The sequence below is a fragment of the Cyprinus carpio genome, chromosome B14, assembly GCF_018340385.1.
Source record: "Cyprinus carpio isolate SPL01 chromosome B14, ASM1834038v1, whole genome shotgun sequence".
In the NCBI taxonomy this organism is placed as follows: Eukaryota; Metazoa; Chordata; class Actinopteri; order Cypriniformes; family Cyprinidae; genus Cyprinus; species Cyprinus carpio.
In genome coordinates, this window is record NC_056610.1 from 8,486,097 (window position 1) to 8,502,714 (window position 16,618).

Genomic DNA, 16,618 nt, shown 5'->3' on the forward strand with positions numbered 1-16,618 from the left:
TTTGTTTGGTCTTCCAAAAGAGGACACAACTAGTAATTAAGTTGTATTTACAACACTGTGCCAGAACAGTTCAACCCAAATATTCAGATATTAATTTTATAGAGGACTGATCCTGGGAGAGAAAACTACAGTGCCGGCTGTTCTGACTCACAGACTGTAAGTATATTTTCATATTTAAAAGATTTGCCACTGATGATTCAAACGCATGTAGTGTAGAGTAGCGCTGCTTGTTTGTCATTTCTCCGATCACAAATGCAGACATAGTTTTATTTTTACACGGCACGATGCAACTCAACACATAAAAAGACAGTATAAGTCATTATAATCCGTAATTATGTCCCCACTGGATGCAACAAATGCCTCGTTTATAATGTTTTTTTTTTTAATGTTTTGTCTCTTCGCTCCATCACAGTATGTTAAGGGGCGTAACATTTCCGTCACACGCTTGATGTATTCAGCCAATCACAAACCACTGGATAGCCGATGAGCTTTGTAAAAATCGACGCGTTTCAGAAAGGTGGGGCATAGAGGAGAAACAATAATAATGTACAGTATGTGGAAAATAATGTGTTTTTTGGACCTTAAACCACATAAACACAATCCAACTAATTTTTTTTATTTTGTTTATTTTCTTCAACCAAAATCATAATAACCCTTTAAATGAGAGTGTAACCAACAAGTCACTAACTATACATTTTAGGAATTGTCAGCACATTTGTTTTTATTCCCAACCACTGATGTTCTCCAAATTAATAGAGGAAATAATCAACTATCTATTTAACATGAAGTGGGCAGGATGCATTTAAAATGCCCTGTAAAAATTGTCAAGAGGGCGTTTTCTTCATTTTAGGGGAAAAGTCAGTGGGATTCTGACGTAACCGAGTAAAGATTGTTCAAGATAAAATCAGCCTTTACTCACACACACAGACACAGAGGGAACCCTGAGATGCTGAAAGATGCTTTTCCGTGACAACATTGCCTTTAGATGCATGTAAGACCTGTGATGAACAAGCCCGTCCAAAGCACACAAGAGGGCTTTTCCCTGACGGCTTCCCTTCTCTCACACTTTCACTAAACACCCACACTCTCTAACCACCGAGGGACAGTCATTGTGTCTGATGAAGATTCCACTGAGCAACCATTACTTCATCTGTTTTAAAATGTCTTAATAAATATCCAACTCTGTAATATACTATTTGAAGTATTATGTGGCTTAACCTGATTCACAATTGCTCATATTGAACAGCTGATCCACATTTTGGAAATTACTTTTTGTTTAAATGAAAAGTCTGAGGCTTAAGAATGTTTCCTAAAGATTTTCAGATTCTTCACTTGAAACATCTTTAATACTTTTTGAGAATCGCTTACTTTTGTTTTGAACAAAATTTATTTATTATTAATTTATTTATATTTAATCCTATATAAGAACAATAATTTATTGCCACTTTCAATCGTATTAAGACACAAATAATACAAAACACACACACAACAATAAACTTTTATTTTTATATATATTCTGAAAACAGAATGCCTTTTTGGCAATGCTTGTTATTTTAGCCACATTTTTAAATATTTTATTCCCTCATGACGTACAGTAGATATTCATTGTACCTTTCTGTTAAATAATAAATATAATGTCTATTTATGAATATATTAGCCTATTGTATTATATTTGATACTCAAATTTCTAGGACCTATAAATTGTTCAAAACTTTGCTGATACACAAATTTCATGTCTTTCGTCCTCTGATAAATAGTTCATACTTTATCGAGTAGTTTTTTGGCTGTAATCTTTAATGACTTTTTTCAAGTAAATGTAAGAATAACTTTTATATTGTTTGTAATAATTCAATAATTCATCATTTACTGGAGTGAAGCAGCTTGGATTTTTAATTATCCATTTATTATTATTATTATTATTATTATTATTAATAAGTTTGCATATATGTTTTTTGTTGAGCATATTTTTTGATAGTTACTTATACATATACACATGCCTGGAAAAATCTGTGTATTGTTGACCTAAAACTAAATTCAGCATGATTAATGACTAAATTATAAAATATAAATTTTAATTTAAGAGTATACTGAAATATCTATAGACCTCAGAATCTATACTGAGAAAAAAATCTTGATTTATACCCTTAAACACATGTCCTGAGAAACAAACATTTACACTCATAAGTCAAATTAATAAAATTTCAACAAACATTTAAATATTGAAAATATGTGAAATACATTAACTTTGGAGTATTTCCCCACTTCAGGTGGCCATGAGGTTTTTAAATGCTGCCTTTGAGCTTAACAAAGAATGAATGAACAAAGTCTCCCGATCTAAACATTCATAACCCTTTCAACACCCTTTCAACTTGAAACCAAGAAATGAGACCTACACTTTCACTGCCTCTCCCCACAGCCTCTCAAATCATTGTATCCCCCAGTATACAAAAGCCTTCTCAGGGTTAAATCTAGAACAAAACGGACCCATCTTTAAACCTCTTAATTGAACAAAACTAACCAGTAAGACATGAAGGCATATACAGTGCCCTCCACACATCGTTTATCCTTTTGATCTTTCAAAAAATTCACAAAATTCTAACCTATCATTGAAGTAAACAATAGAAAGTGCAAAAATTATTGCAACGTCCTTTCCCCAAGATAACAGACTTATCCTATAATGCCTGTTGAGGTTGGAGAACACCTGATAAGAGATCAGAGACCATTCCTTGAGACAATATCACCTTCAGATTTCCATGTTCTTCTCTTTAGTTCACCTCACTCGTTTTCTTTAGGGTTCAGGTCATAGGACGGGGACGGCTTTGGCAAAAGCTTCATTTTGTGCTCAGTGACACATTTTTGTCTTGATTTTGATGTTTGCTTTGGATCATTGTCCTGGATCTAAGATTATAAGATTTCTAACAGAGGGAGTCGGGTTTTGATTTTTTATCTGTTGGTATTTGATAGAATCCATGATGATGATGTCCAGGACGTCCATGATCAGAAAAATAGGCCCACAACATTAAAGATCCAGCAGTTCTGTGGGCATGGGGTACTTTTTATCCCCTGTTTGCGCCAAACCCATCTTGAGTGTTTGCTGCCAAGAGGCTCTTTGTTTAGTTTCATCTGACCACAGAAGCCTGTCTCGTTTGAAATTCAAGTCGTGTCTGACAACTGAATATGCTGGAGATTGTTTTTGGATAAGGGAAGAGGTTCTTTTTTGAAACCTTCCTGAATAACATGTGGTGATGCAGCGGCTTTCTGACCACAAGACTCAACTTATCTCAGCAATCCTAAAGCTGTGATCCTTGGAGAGTCATTCCTTGGCCACTCAAACTCTCCTCCTCACCGTGCATTCGGATGATATAGACATACGTCCTTTTTCAGGCAGATTTGTAACATCTTTAGTTGGTTGGAACCTCTTAACTATTGCTCTGATGGTGGAAATGGGGATTTTCAATGCTTTAGGTCTTTTCTTACAGCCACTTTCTATTTTGTGAAGCTCAAAAATCTTTAACTGTGCATTAGAACTATATTCTTTGGTTTTTACTCATTGTGATGGATGAGAATCTGGCCTTTGTGTTCCTCATATTTATAATCCTGTGGAGCAGGACATCATGGCTGGACAATTTTATGTTCAGAATCACCCTGGTGTGCTAAAAAAGTGTAAATATGACTGGGAATATACTTCAGAAATATTTAACTCATAAGAATTTCTAGGGGTGCCAGTAATTGTGCCCAACATGCATAGGAGAAAAACTTTTAAATTTTACTAATGTGAGTTTACCCCCACTTTGAATTGTTTTACTTCAATGAAAGGTTAAAATATTGTGATTTTTTAAATGTAAGATCAAATAGATAAATGATGTAGATTTATTTTCACAGCCACCATCCAGTTAAATTAAAACATTTTCAAATGTAGCTTGACTATTTATATATATTTCAAGATCACTGCATAAAATCAAGCTTTATGTTAACCTTAAAAACTCATTTGCATGAATAATGTTCTCAAGCTACTGCTACGTAGCATGGAAAAATGATCGAACTGAATCAATCCCCAATGATTCATGCTAGGCAAAGGGGAAACATACTCAAGCCTTACCAAGATTACATAAACATGAGGCTATTATAAAACTTCGTAATCACATACAAAAGTGATTTTCGGGAAATTAATAAAATATATAACAAAATATTTTCAGACTTTTTGACTACAAACTAAAACAATTTAGGTAGTATGTGCAAAGTGCATAAATATGAGGATCTTTAAACTATGTAAATGGGGAAAACCAGTTTGTGTGCAAAATGTAGGCTGTTAGTAATAATGTTACAAGTACATTTTCCATTGTATTTTTTTTTTTAAAGTTAGTATGCTGCGCCACCCCACTGGCTATTACTAAATGGCGAAAAATGACACATTTAATGTCCTATTATAGTAAGCTGAGTGTCATTTCACTCTCTTTCAAAAAACATATAACTTTTTGAACGATACCAATTAAGATAATACAGCAATATAGGCTACTTTGAAAAACTTTTAAGTATTATGTTTCACACCACAGTTTCAATACGGAAATCATACATAACTGGTATACCCTGACGTGCCATTGCTATACTGTTATCAACACAGTGTGTTTGCACTGTGCTGATAAATTGTTTGTGATGCAATAAAAAAGGAAATTATGTCACCGTTCCCCCTGTGGGAGACTTAGTATAGTAATCCATTAGTTACTTCATTGTTCTCTAAATGTGTAAGTGTAGACATTAATAGGAAGGAACAGCCTGGAGATAGTATCTGCAATCTTGACTCGTACTTTTCAGATGCAAGAAATTTATCTTAATGTATTGTTTTCTGAAAACCACTGCTTTTACCTCTAGAGCAGAGAAAATTCAACTAACATACAAATATCTTAAAGTCAAGCACAAACACTTAGGGCAAGATTTACTAACAACTAGCGGCAACACAAACTCCCTTTTGGTGTTAAAAAACTACTGATTTACTTGCATAATAGGACATTTTAGCATTTAAATGAATCACACAACTTGATTTACTATGGTTTGCGACAGTCAGTTTACTGGTATTTGTGATATTATTTACCATCCAAAAAAAGCATGTCTGATGTAAAGCCCAAATACACTGCACTTTGTTTACAAGCAGAATGCGACGCAATCTGTACATGAAACAGTCTCCATAAACATGTCTGAAGATTTCAACAGAGAGGACGCTGTCTATGCATGGTCAGAAAGCTCTCGGATTTCATCAAAAATATCTTAATTTGTGTTCAGAAGATGAACGAAGGTCTTACAGGTTGGAATGACATGAGGATGAGTAATTAATTTTGGGGTGAACTATCCCTTTAAGTTAGGATAACTAATCACAGCGATCATTTTTTTTACAAGCTTGGAACTGATGGTTCCATGAACAACCTTGAACATCCATGGCATCTTTCCATTTCAAAAAGGTATAAATATAGTGGGAAAAAATATAGTGGAAAATTGTATTTAAAAGAAAAAAATGGGGGGGGGGTGTTCTTTGAAAAAATTAAAATGTTTCTTTTATGAACTGTTCACTGAAAACCAAAAATGGTTCTTCTATGACATTGATGCAGCCCCTTTTGGAACCCTTTTGTGAAATGGAAAGTTCTTTATGGAACCATCAATGCCAATAAAGAACCTTAATTTGTAAGAATTTTATACGCATTACTTTCAATAACCCAAAAACAACAGACACATCTCCACCAATGTAATGCTTTAAAGCGCCCACTGCTGTTAGAAAAATGACACACCATCATTTTCACACAAGGCGTAAGTAAAAAACTACACTCTAAACAAAGACTTTTAAAAAAAAGTTATATATAAATAAAAGTTATACAAGTTCTATATATGTTATATATAAATAAAAGAAAGATTGCTTTAGTATTTCAATCTTTCTTTATATTTTCATTCATTATGTTAATTGAAGTTTCTCTGTAATTATTTACAAGCAAATTCTGAGTAAAAAAAAATTCAAATTTAAATCCAACACTAATTTCTTTCTCTCTTATGAAGTAGTATTTTTTGAGGGATTTAGATATAAATAAAAAAGGATGAAATATTTTGAAATCCAAACAAGCAATGACCCAATGGTGCCTATGATGTAATGTCAAATACATGCATTGCATCAGAGGTGACAGGATGGTTGACAAAATATTTTTGAACAAAGTTATTTACTATTTATTGGCGACTACGTTCCCACATTGAGAATATCACATCAGCGTAAAACCTCAACGCGCGCACACACACAGAGTCAGGGTGGAAGGACAGGGGGGTGGGGGCTAGCTAAGGGAGAAAAGGGCAAAAAGAAAATCCCAACAGTCATCAAAAGGAAAGAAAAAAAACTCCAGCAGTTGATTGCATTAGCTAATATCTGTCCTCTGCCCACCCATTCATTTTTCCAAGTGCACCCAATAAATAGACAAGACGAGCTGTTGATAAGTCACTCACACAACTGTGAACTGAGGATAACCACCCAGCAGGTGAAAGGACATCATGTTTGCTCTACACAGGATTTGTGCTTTGACACTCGCACTGGTCATCTGCCTGAATGCCCACCCTGTGAAAAGGGATGCTGATGAACTATTGGACCATATTTCAACTTTGAAAACCTTTATTGGAACAGCTAAATGTGTGAGTATTAGGCCTATTTGCTTTAAAACGCCCAGTGATATTACCTATCACAAGCCGTTTTAAAGTCATAAACTAACTCTTTATGCATTTGTTTCTTCTCTTACAGCCAGACAACATACATTTACACTCCCCTTTTAACATCAAAAAGGTAAGTTCACTTTTTTGAGCTTTGAGCACTTAACATCACTTTGTTTGCTAAAGAGAGACAGTAGATCACTCACACAGGAAGGAGGTTACTACGAGAAAGCCAAACCTCAAGCCAGCAGAGACAGCTCTCACAAGAATTCTCACACACACGCACACACACACGCTCACACAGTGGCAGGGAGAAAGAGATGCTGCTTTAGAACAGACTTAATTCAATCCTGTCTCTGTTTCTTTAAAGGATTGCATGTCTTCAGCTCGGGACTGCACTATCAAAATGCTATATGACCTAAAGTCTAAATGCAATATTACTAAAAACAGCACAACTGACGAAGCTATAAATAATGTCATCTTTGAACTGGGAACAGAGGAGACTGTAAGTAACATTTTTCTAACCTTACCTATTTTCTGTGCTTCATCTTATGGGCCTTAAGTGGCAGTATAGAAGTTAATAATGAGAGTAATTGGTGTTGAAATCTCTTAAAAAATGAAGGTTGGCATCAATGATTCCATAAAACAAAAACGTTCTTTATAGAAAAAAAAAAAGGTTCTTAACCTATTTTTTTTTTAATGTTCTTCATTTTAAGAAAAAAAATGTTTGATTGTTTAGTTTTTTAAAGAACTGTTCACTTAAAAATTATTTGGGGAACCAAAAATGGTTCTTTTATAATACTACTGCCATAAAAAAGTGACATTTTGAAATGTTTGATATGAAACAAAACTACAGTTGGAACCTTTATTTTGCTTATATTAAGAGTTTGACATGTTTTTCTTTCTCTTACTCTCACTAGAATCCAACTAGCTCAAGCCCAGACTGCAAATGTGAGATGTACAATAAAACAGGTGTTGACCAGTTTCTAAAAAACATGGAAGTTCAGGCGGAACAACTCAATTCCATGCAGTGACCACTGACCGACCCCATATCATGTGAATCTGCTCTTGACCACTGCAGGATGCTATACTAGACAATGTTCAGGAAACTAAAAAGCATCATGGTTAAATGTAACTAAAATGTTTTTTTTTCTTTTTATGTGATGTAACGGTCATATCATACTGGTTTACAATATTAATTATTTCATGTTTATACATTGCATTGCTAGGAATGTATTTTTGATATAGTTGTGTATGTAACTTCTATGAAGACCGACATGTTGCCAGTTCTCAAAGTTGTATTTTTATTTTTAAAAGAAAAGCACTATAATATTTTATATAAGCTTGCTGCTTATTTATGTATTTATGAAATTATTTATTGGTTATTTATATGAGTTCCTGCCATTTTAAGATTAATAAATGTGAAATGATTTCTTCTAAAAGTTTGAGATTTATTCATTGACGCATTTGTTTTGTGGGTTTAAAATGACGTAAGTGTAATTTCAAAGGGCCACAGGTGATGAACTGCCCCTCTGCTACAGCTTTGGAAGGAAATGCAGCTGCTAATTTTGATCCTGACCCCCTGACCTATATTTAAACCGCGGGACAGCGAACAGCGGAATTTTGAAGTTTCAGTTTTTTGGGTGTTTGATATCTTCCATCGCTAAGGTGGACATTGGGAAAGTCCCTATCACGCGCTTTTATGACAAGCAATGGGAAACAGGCCTGGAAAATAGATCCACCCATTTTTGACTCCTACATTTAATAGGTCAGCGTGCATCACTCTTACCCACTTAAACCACACTGGGATGCTTCGCCTTACAGTGAATTAGAGCTATTTGTTAAGGCACATTCCTTCATGCTAATTCTTATTGTTTAATGTCATTGCGGTCACGCACAAAAAAATTTTTTTCCCCTTAGAGGTCAAATTTATACCATTACTCACTCTCAGAGTAACATTAACTCTCCAAATTTATTTGCATTTCCTGAAACAGCATCACATGCGATGCAGCAAAAGGACAGTGTAAATGTAAGTTTAGATTTTGATCCATCAGTTCGTGTCTTGTTTTCTGCCAGCAGTGCAGACACTATACGGATATGAATTAATTAATATATGCAAGTAAGACTTGACCAATCACAATTCAGTATGCAAATCAATTTAAGTAGGAAGACAATTTAGTAAACATTTAGTAAATACAGTGCCTTGCAAAAGTATTCATACCCCTTCATTTTTTTCACGTTTTGTTATGTTGCTACCTTATGTTAAACTGCTTTAAATTACTTTTTCCCACATCATTCTACACTCCATACACCATAATGGCAAAGCCAAAAAAACAGGTTTTTAAAATATTTGCTAATTTATTAAAAATAAAATAAAACTTAAATTATTCCATTGCAAAAGTATTCATACCCTTATCTGGAACAGTTGAAATTTAGCTCAGGAGCATTCATATCGCTTCTAGAGGTTACTACATTTCGAATAATGTTAACCTGTGGCAAACTCAGTTGAATGGGTATGATTTGGAAAGGCACACACGTCGTAATAATACAGCTAATAATGCATATCAGAGAAAAACCAAACCCTGAGGTCAAAAGAACTGCCTATAGAGCTCAGAAACACGTTTGCGTCAAGCCACACATCTGGAGAAGAGTTCAGAAAAACATTCTGCTTCATTGAAGGTCACAGAAGCATGTAGTCTCTGTTACCCTTAATGGAAGAAGTTTGAATCAACCAGGACTCTTGTAAGAGCTGGCCTCCTGGCCAAACTGAGCAATTGATGGAGAAGGGCTTTGGTTTGAGCCGTGACCTAGAACCTGATGGTCACTCTAGTTGACCTCCATGATCATATGTGGAGTTACAAACATCACTGCAACACTCCACCAATCTGGGCTTTATGTCAGTGTGGCAAGACTCAATCCTCTCTTCAGTGAAGACACATGAAAACACACTTAGAATTTGCAAAAAAAAAAAAAGCACCTAAAGGACCCTCAGACTGTGCGGAACAAGATTCTCTGGTCTGATGAACCTCAATTCCAAGCATCATATTTGAAGGAAACCAGCTCTGCTCATCACCTGCACAGTACCATCCCAAAAGTAAAGTGTGCTGCTAGCAGCCTCGTGCTGTGGGGCTGTTATTCAGCGGCAGGGACTCGTCAGAGTAAAAGGGACTCGTCAGAGTAAAAGAAAAGCTCAATGCACCAAAATATTGAGATAGCCTTAATGAAAACCCATTCCAGAGCATTCAGAACCTTAGACTGGGCAGAAGGTTCACCTTCTAACAGGACAATGAACCTAAACACACAGCAAGAGTGGCTTATAGACAACTCTGTGAATGTCCTCGAGTGGCCCATCCACAGCCTGAGCTTGAACCCAATCAAATATTTCTGGAGAAACCTGAAAATGTGTGTCTGGCCCCATCCAACATGACAGAGCTAGAGAGAAGAGATGAGGAGATGGATGGCAGATAATTGCCAAACCCTGATAAGCAAATCTTGTCACATCAAGCAAAAAAGACTTGAGGCTGTAAAGGTGCTTCAGCAAAATATTTAGTTATGGGTATGAATACTTATGCAATGTACTTATTTCAGTTTTTTTTATTTTTAAGAAATTTACAAAGTTGTGACAATTCTGTTTTTGCTTTGTCGTTATGGTGTATGGAGTGTAGATTGATGTTGAAAAAAGTAATTTAAGGCAGTTTAACATAAGGCTGCTTCATAACAAAATGTGAAAAAAATGAAGGGGTATGAATACTTTCGCAAGGCACTGTATTACAATGATGTCATCACTGTTGGTGATATTTTATATGAAGAAAATTTGTTTTTTAATGTCAGTGGGAGATTTTCAAACTTTATTTCTTTTAAGGTTTAATAAACAAATAAATAAATAAATGGTCAATGTGAGAACTTTATATTTCTTTATAAAGTTAACAAAACTGAATTATTTTCATTTTCTTATATACTTTACACAAATAAAGTGAATGAATGCGTAAAATGAATGAACAAATGAATGAATGATCAATGGGAGATTCTTATATTTTTATTAAAGTTTACAAGAATAAGTATATAGTCATTATAATTGGTAATATTTCTTATATCCTTTACACAAATAAAATGAATGAATGGTCAATATGAGACTTCTTATAAATGAATAAATGGTTACATTATAAGGTTTAAAAGAAGGAATGAATAAATGAATGAAGTGGGAGATTCTTATATTTTTAATAAAATGTACATTAAACAAATGTCATAAATTGTCACATTTCTTATAACCTTTACACCAATAATAAATAAATGAATAAATGGTCAAAAGGAGATTTCTATTATTTCTTATAAAGTTTACACAAACAAATAAATAAATGATTATATTTCTTATAAAGTTTAAACAAATAAAATGAATGAATGAATGAATGCTCAATGAGAGGTTCTAATATTTATGACGTTTACATAGATATTAGATAGGTAAGGCTTAAGGTAAGGCTTAAATTATCTCCAAAATTTGCATCAAGTTAGGACTGGTCCCATATGATGCATACAATCGATATGATTGTCCTAAGATATCACTGTCTATCTGTAAGTCTAGGAATATCATATATTAATCATAAAAACAAGGCATTATCCATACCTGCAGTACAAACGGTGCAGCACGTATCAAAATACAATTTTTAAGGTAAGTACTGAAATCCCTAACCATGAGTATGAGCAATAGTAGTACTAGTAGTGATACTTTAAATGACAAACACCACTAACACGACTGCTTTCCTTCCTGAAAGGTGTGAAGGGAAATGATTAAGCTGCACTTTGCAGCATTAAGGAACTGTTTCAGATTAAAGTGTGTGGGCAACTCTAAGGTGGCTGCGTAGGTCTCAATCACCCCAAAAACCAAATGCACAACACACTGAGCACTAAACCACAGGGCAAGTCAGTTCAATTATCTGCTGGTTTAAAAGCAAGACTGACGCCCACCTTCCTCAATAGGAAATGGGATATGTGGGATAACAGGACAGCACAGCGCAGCAAAAAAACAGGAATGCAAAATAAATAATCGGCCCACATGCGAGAGTTTGTGGTTGAGCCCCTTAAACCATAAACTGATACTATCTGAGCTCCAACCAGCTGCATAAACTCTATCTAGCTGCTCAATTTCACCTCATTATGATTAAGAACGTTCATGATCTGTTGCATTCTTCAATAAAAAGGAGGGAAAAAAGATGAAAGGAAAAAAAATGATTCTCATAATTTACTCACCCTCATGTTGTTCTATCTGTATGCTGATATTTCTCTGTGGAAAACACATAGGAATTTTGAAAAATGCAGATCCACAGTATGTCAAGCTCCAAAAATGTCAAAAAGCACCATAAAAAGAATCCATATATCTGTGAGTCATACATTCCAATAGATTGAGTTTTAGTCAAGACAAGCCTTTAGTCATTCGAGAACATGAAGGGCAAGAAGGGAATCTTCAAATACAGGTACATCTCAATAAATTAGAATGTCGTGGAAAAGTTCATTTATTTCAGTAATTCAACTCAAATTGTGAAACTCGTGGATTAAATAAATTCAGTGCACACAGACTGAAGTAGTTTAAGTCTTTGGTTCTTTTAATTTTGATGATTTTGGCTCACATTTAACAAAAACCCACCAATTCACTATCTCAACAAATTAGAATACTTCATAAGACCAATAAAAAAATAAATAAATAAAAAAAAATAAAAACCTTTTTAGTGAATTGTTGGCCTTATGGAAAGTATGTTAATTTACTGTACATGTACTCAATACTTGGTAGGGGCTCCTTTAATTACTGCCTCAATTCGGCGTGGCATGGAGGTGATCAGTTTGTGGCACTGCTGAGGTGGTATGGAAGCCCAGGTTTCTTTGACAGTGGCCTTCAGCTCATCTGCATTTTTTGGTCTCTTGTTTCTCATTTTCCTCTTGACAATACCCCATAGATTCTCTATGAGGTTCAGGTCTGGTGAGTTTGCTGAAATCAGCATCTTCAAAAAGCTGGTCAGCAGAAGGAAGCAAGAAGTGCTCCAAAATTTCTTGGTAAACGGGTGCAGTGACTTTGGTTTTCAAAAAACACAATGGACCAACACCAGCAGATGTCATTGCACCCCAAATCATCACAGACTGTGGAAACTTAACACTGGACTTCAAGCAACTTGGGCTATGAGCTTCTCCACCCTTCCTCAGGACTCTAGGACCTTGGTTTCCAAATGAAATACAAAACTTGCTCTCATCTGAAAAGAGGACTTTGGACCACTGGGCAACAGTCCAGTTCTTCTTCTCCTTAGCCCAGGTAAGATGCCTCTGACATTGTCTGTGGTTCAGGAGTGGCTTAACAAGAGGAATACAACAACTGCAGCCAAATTCCTTGACACGTCTGTGTGTGGTGGCTCTTGAGTCCATTCCTTGTGAAGTTTACTCAAATTCTTGAATCGATTTTGCTCGACAATCCTCATAAGGCTGCGGTTCTCTCGGTTGGTTGTGCATCTTTTTCTTCCACACTTTTTCCTTCCACTCAACTTTCTGTTAACATGCTTGGATACAGAACTCTGTGAACAGCCAGCTTCTTTGGCAATGAATGTTTGTGGCTTACCCTCCTTGTGAAGGGTGTCAATGATTGTCTTCTAGACAACTGTCAGATCAGCGGTCTTCCCCTTGATTGTGTAGCCTAGTGAACCAAACTGAGAGACCATTTTGAAGGCTCAGGAAAACTTTGCAGGTGTTTTGAGTTGATTAGCTGATTGTCATGTCACCATATTCTAATTTGCTGAGATAGTGAATTGGTGGGTTTTTGTTAATTGTCAGCCCAAATCATCACAATTAAAAGAACCAAAGACTTAAACTACTCCAGTCTGTGTGCATTGAATTTATTTAATACACGAGTTTCACAATTTGAGTTGAATTACTGAAATGAATTTTTCCACCACATTCTAATTTATTGAGATGCACCTGTATGTATGTTTACATGCAACCAAATAACCCGTTAGTAATTGGATTGGCTCAACTCGACTAAGAAGGCTTCATGCAAACACAATCGATCCAAATGAAACCTCGATCAGTTTGAAAAGGATAGTATAGGCCTGAAATGTAAAAAAAAAAAAAAAAAAAAAATGAACGCTTGAATCCAACTTTTCAAAATTGGAGTCAACCTTGCGCACGTCTGTAACATATGATCATATTTAACATATATCTTACAAATTGGTTGGTGGAAGAGATATCATCTATTCATCATGAAAAACAACTTTCAGAATCCAAAATCGGATTGGATTAATTCAAAACTCCTGGATATTAACCACAGCTGTAACCATATATTGAACAATATGAATCAAAAATTTTCATTGAAAACGGCATAATTTCAGTGGAAAAGTAGTTTTCATTACTGCCAGTAGTTTAACATTTTTACCACGAAATAGTTATATTTCAAATATTATTCCTCGACACTTCCATCGTCCGTCAATCTCTTTTAACATTAACTTATAAAATTAATTATAAAATAAAATGACAACTTAATAAAATTTGCGCACTCTCCTTCCACAATTACCCCGCCTTCTTTGATTTGATTGGCTAACTCAATCATTTTGACTCTGATGAGCGCTGTTAGGCCACTAGACTGAACATTTTTGTCTTCCTAAACTACAAACAGAAAATGTCAAATATTTTAGTGGACACTTTGGCCATGTCCAATTATTGGGGGAACTTTAAGTAACAACAAAAAAAATATATATTCTTAAGAAGATGTCCAGGTATAAAGAGGCAATCTTAAAGTAGCCTACTCAGTTATATTTTAAAGGGGTCATATGATGCGATTTCAAGGTTTCCTTTCTCTTTGGAGTGTTACAAGCTCTTGGTGCATAAAGAAGATCTGTAAAGTTGCAAAGACTAAAGTCTCAAACCCAAAGAGATATTCTTTATAAAAGTTAAGACTCATCCACGCCCTTGTTTAAACACACCCCCTGATGAGTTCATCACGATGTGGGAAGATGTGCATAATGCCGCCCAAATGTTCACGCAAAGAAAGAAGGCGTAACTTTGATTCTTGCTATTGCCGCCGGCACCATGTCGTGGAGATCCTGTTTCGTTGCGAAAGAGAAAATACTTTGTTTGGCCTTTCAAAAGAGGACACATCTAGAAATCAGTGGTTAAATTGTATTTACAACACTGTTCCAGAACAGTTCAACCCAAATATTCAGAAGTGCGCAGCGCATTTTATGGAGGACTGTTTCCTGATCCTGAGAGAGAAGACTACAATGCCAGCTGTTCTGACTCACAGACTGTAAGTACATTTACTTATTTAAAGGATTTGCCACTGATGATTCAAACGTGAGTTTTGAGCAGTGTAGAGTAGTTCTTGTTGTTTGTCCTTTCTCAGATTACAAATACGGACATGGCTTTATGTTTATGCGGCGCGATACGCAATGCTTAAAAACACAGTATAAGTCATTATAATCAGTAATTATGTCCCCACTGGATGCAACAAATGCCTCATTTGTGATGGGTTTTATTGTTTTTGTCTCATCGCGCCGGTGTTCTGAACAGGACATGCATCACAGTATGTTAAGGGGCGTAACATTTCCTTCAAACGCTTGAGGTAGATGTTTGTGAAAGGTCTGTGTTCTTGTGGCTTCAGCAGCCATCTGGACTGCATTGACCTGGATCCAGAGTGCGCAGTTATATGGCATACACAATAACAAAGATGAAACTAAACAGAAATAAAACAAAACAAAACAGAAATTAACTAAAGTAAATAAAATTTAAATAACATTTGTGAGTTCCCATAAGCATAGAAAACTGGTTTAGAATCTGACCACATTGTTCCATGTCTGCCAAGTGTGCAGCTGCCATCAGGATGAACAGGAATGATTACAGGGCTCTCTACACAAGTATTGTTTCCTTGGTTTCTTCCATTGCACCCTTGACCTTTGACTCCAAACCCAACTGGAATTATTTAACATTCGGTTTTACAATTTTATCTCAATATTAACATATGACTGTGCCAGATATGAATACATTCCTATGGAAATAAATGACACACAACATGAAATGACACAAACTGACCACAATCCAAGTTCAAGTATTGACAGCACAGACATCCTGCATGTTAACAGCACAACTGCCATGCATTTTAACAGTCTCTGCAGCAAGACTACATGCAAACATGCACATCGGACCTGCACATTTGCTCCAAAGACAGACAAAAAAGTTGTACCTTCAGTTTAACTTCATATATAAAGATCATTAATCCAAAACAAGCCAAATACAGAAACGTTTCATCAGAACATTTTAAACTCAAGTACAAACCTTGTCCAATCTTCAAAATGCTGTCTTTTCATTAAGATGCGCAGCATAGCCGAAATTCATTGAAAAGATGATCCTCGAATGAGACCCACAAACATAAACATATTAAAAGCGATTGGATGCAGTTACACATTTGACAGGAAGCCCCTGAGGTTTCCTGTGTTGTAGTGTGAACAGGGCACTTGAATATGTTTACCTCCAAACGCCCAGCAACAAACACATCGTGCAGTGGTTTGTTTATGGCACTTAGGTTTCATAAAGTGACCCAGTGTAATGTGGGATTCTTCAGAAGACTCTGGCAAGCAGTGTTACTTTTGTATCATTGATATATTAGGCTATAATAGTTTTAGTTAATATTTTAAATTATATTTTATTTTTATATATTTTTTAAAAATGTAACTGAGACTGATTTCACCACAGTTAGCTGTTCTAGTTAGTTCTTCTGCTGTTTATGAATCGCAGTATCTATCCTGTTTCCTCGTTATGCCATCATTACTGGACAGGCAGGATTCATAACACCAAACACAAGTGTACTGTATATGTCAAAGTTACTGACATCAAAAATCCAAGGTTTTCAGAACAAATTGGTTTCATTTTGATCTGATGAGGAAATTATGAACACTGAAAGTCAATAGAATACAATTAAATC

At 35.3% G+C, this 16,618-nt stretch overlaps 1 protein-coding gene across 1 annotated transcript; it reads left to right on the forward strand.

Annotated features, from left to right (window-relative positions):
* The first annotated feature begins 6,481 nt into the window (after positions 1-6,481).
* Positions 6,482-8,030, forward strand: LOC122139608. The gene is made up of 4 exons (XM_042737948.1): positions 6,482-6,657; positions 6,764-6,805; positions 7,043-7,177; positions 7,593-8,030. The coding sequence occupies exons 1-4, from the start codon at positions 6,520-6,522 to the stop codon at positions 7,704-7,706; spliced, it is 429 nt and encodes a 142-aa protein (XP_042593882.1). The 5' UTR covers positions 6,482-6,519; the 3' UTR covers positions 7,707-8,030.
* The last annotated feature ends 8,588 nt before the right edge of the window (positions 8,031-16,618 follow it).

Bases quoted from the DNA above. Each gene is read 5' to 3' on its own strand.
- LOC122139608 (XM_042737948.1), top strand. From the start codon at position 6,520: ATGTTTGCTCTACACAGGATTTGTGCTTTGACACTCGCACTGGTCATC. The intron at 6,658-6,763 runs GTGAGTATTAGG...CTTCTCTTACAG, and splicing joins TTATTGGAACAGCTAAATGT to CCAGACAACATACATTTACA. The intron at 7,178-7,592 runs GTAAGTAACATT...TACTCTCACTAG, and splicing joins AACTGGGAACAGAGGAGACT to AATCCAACTAGCTCAAGCCC.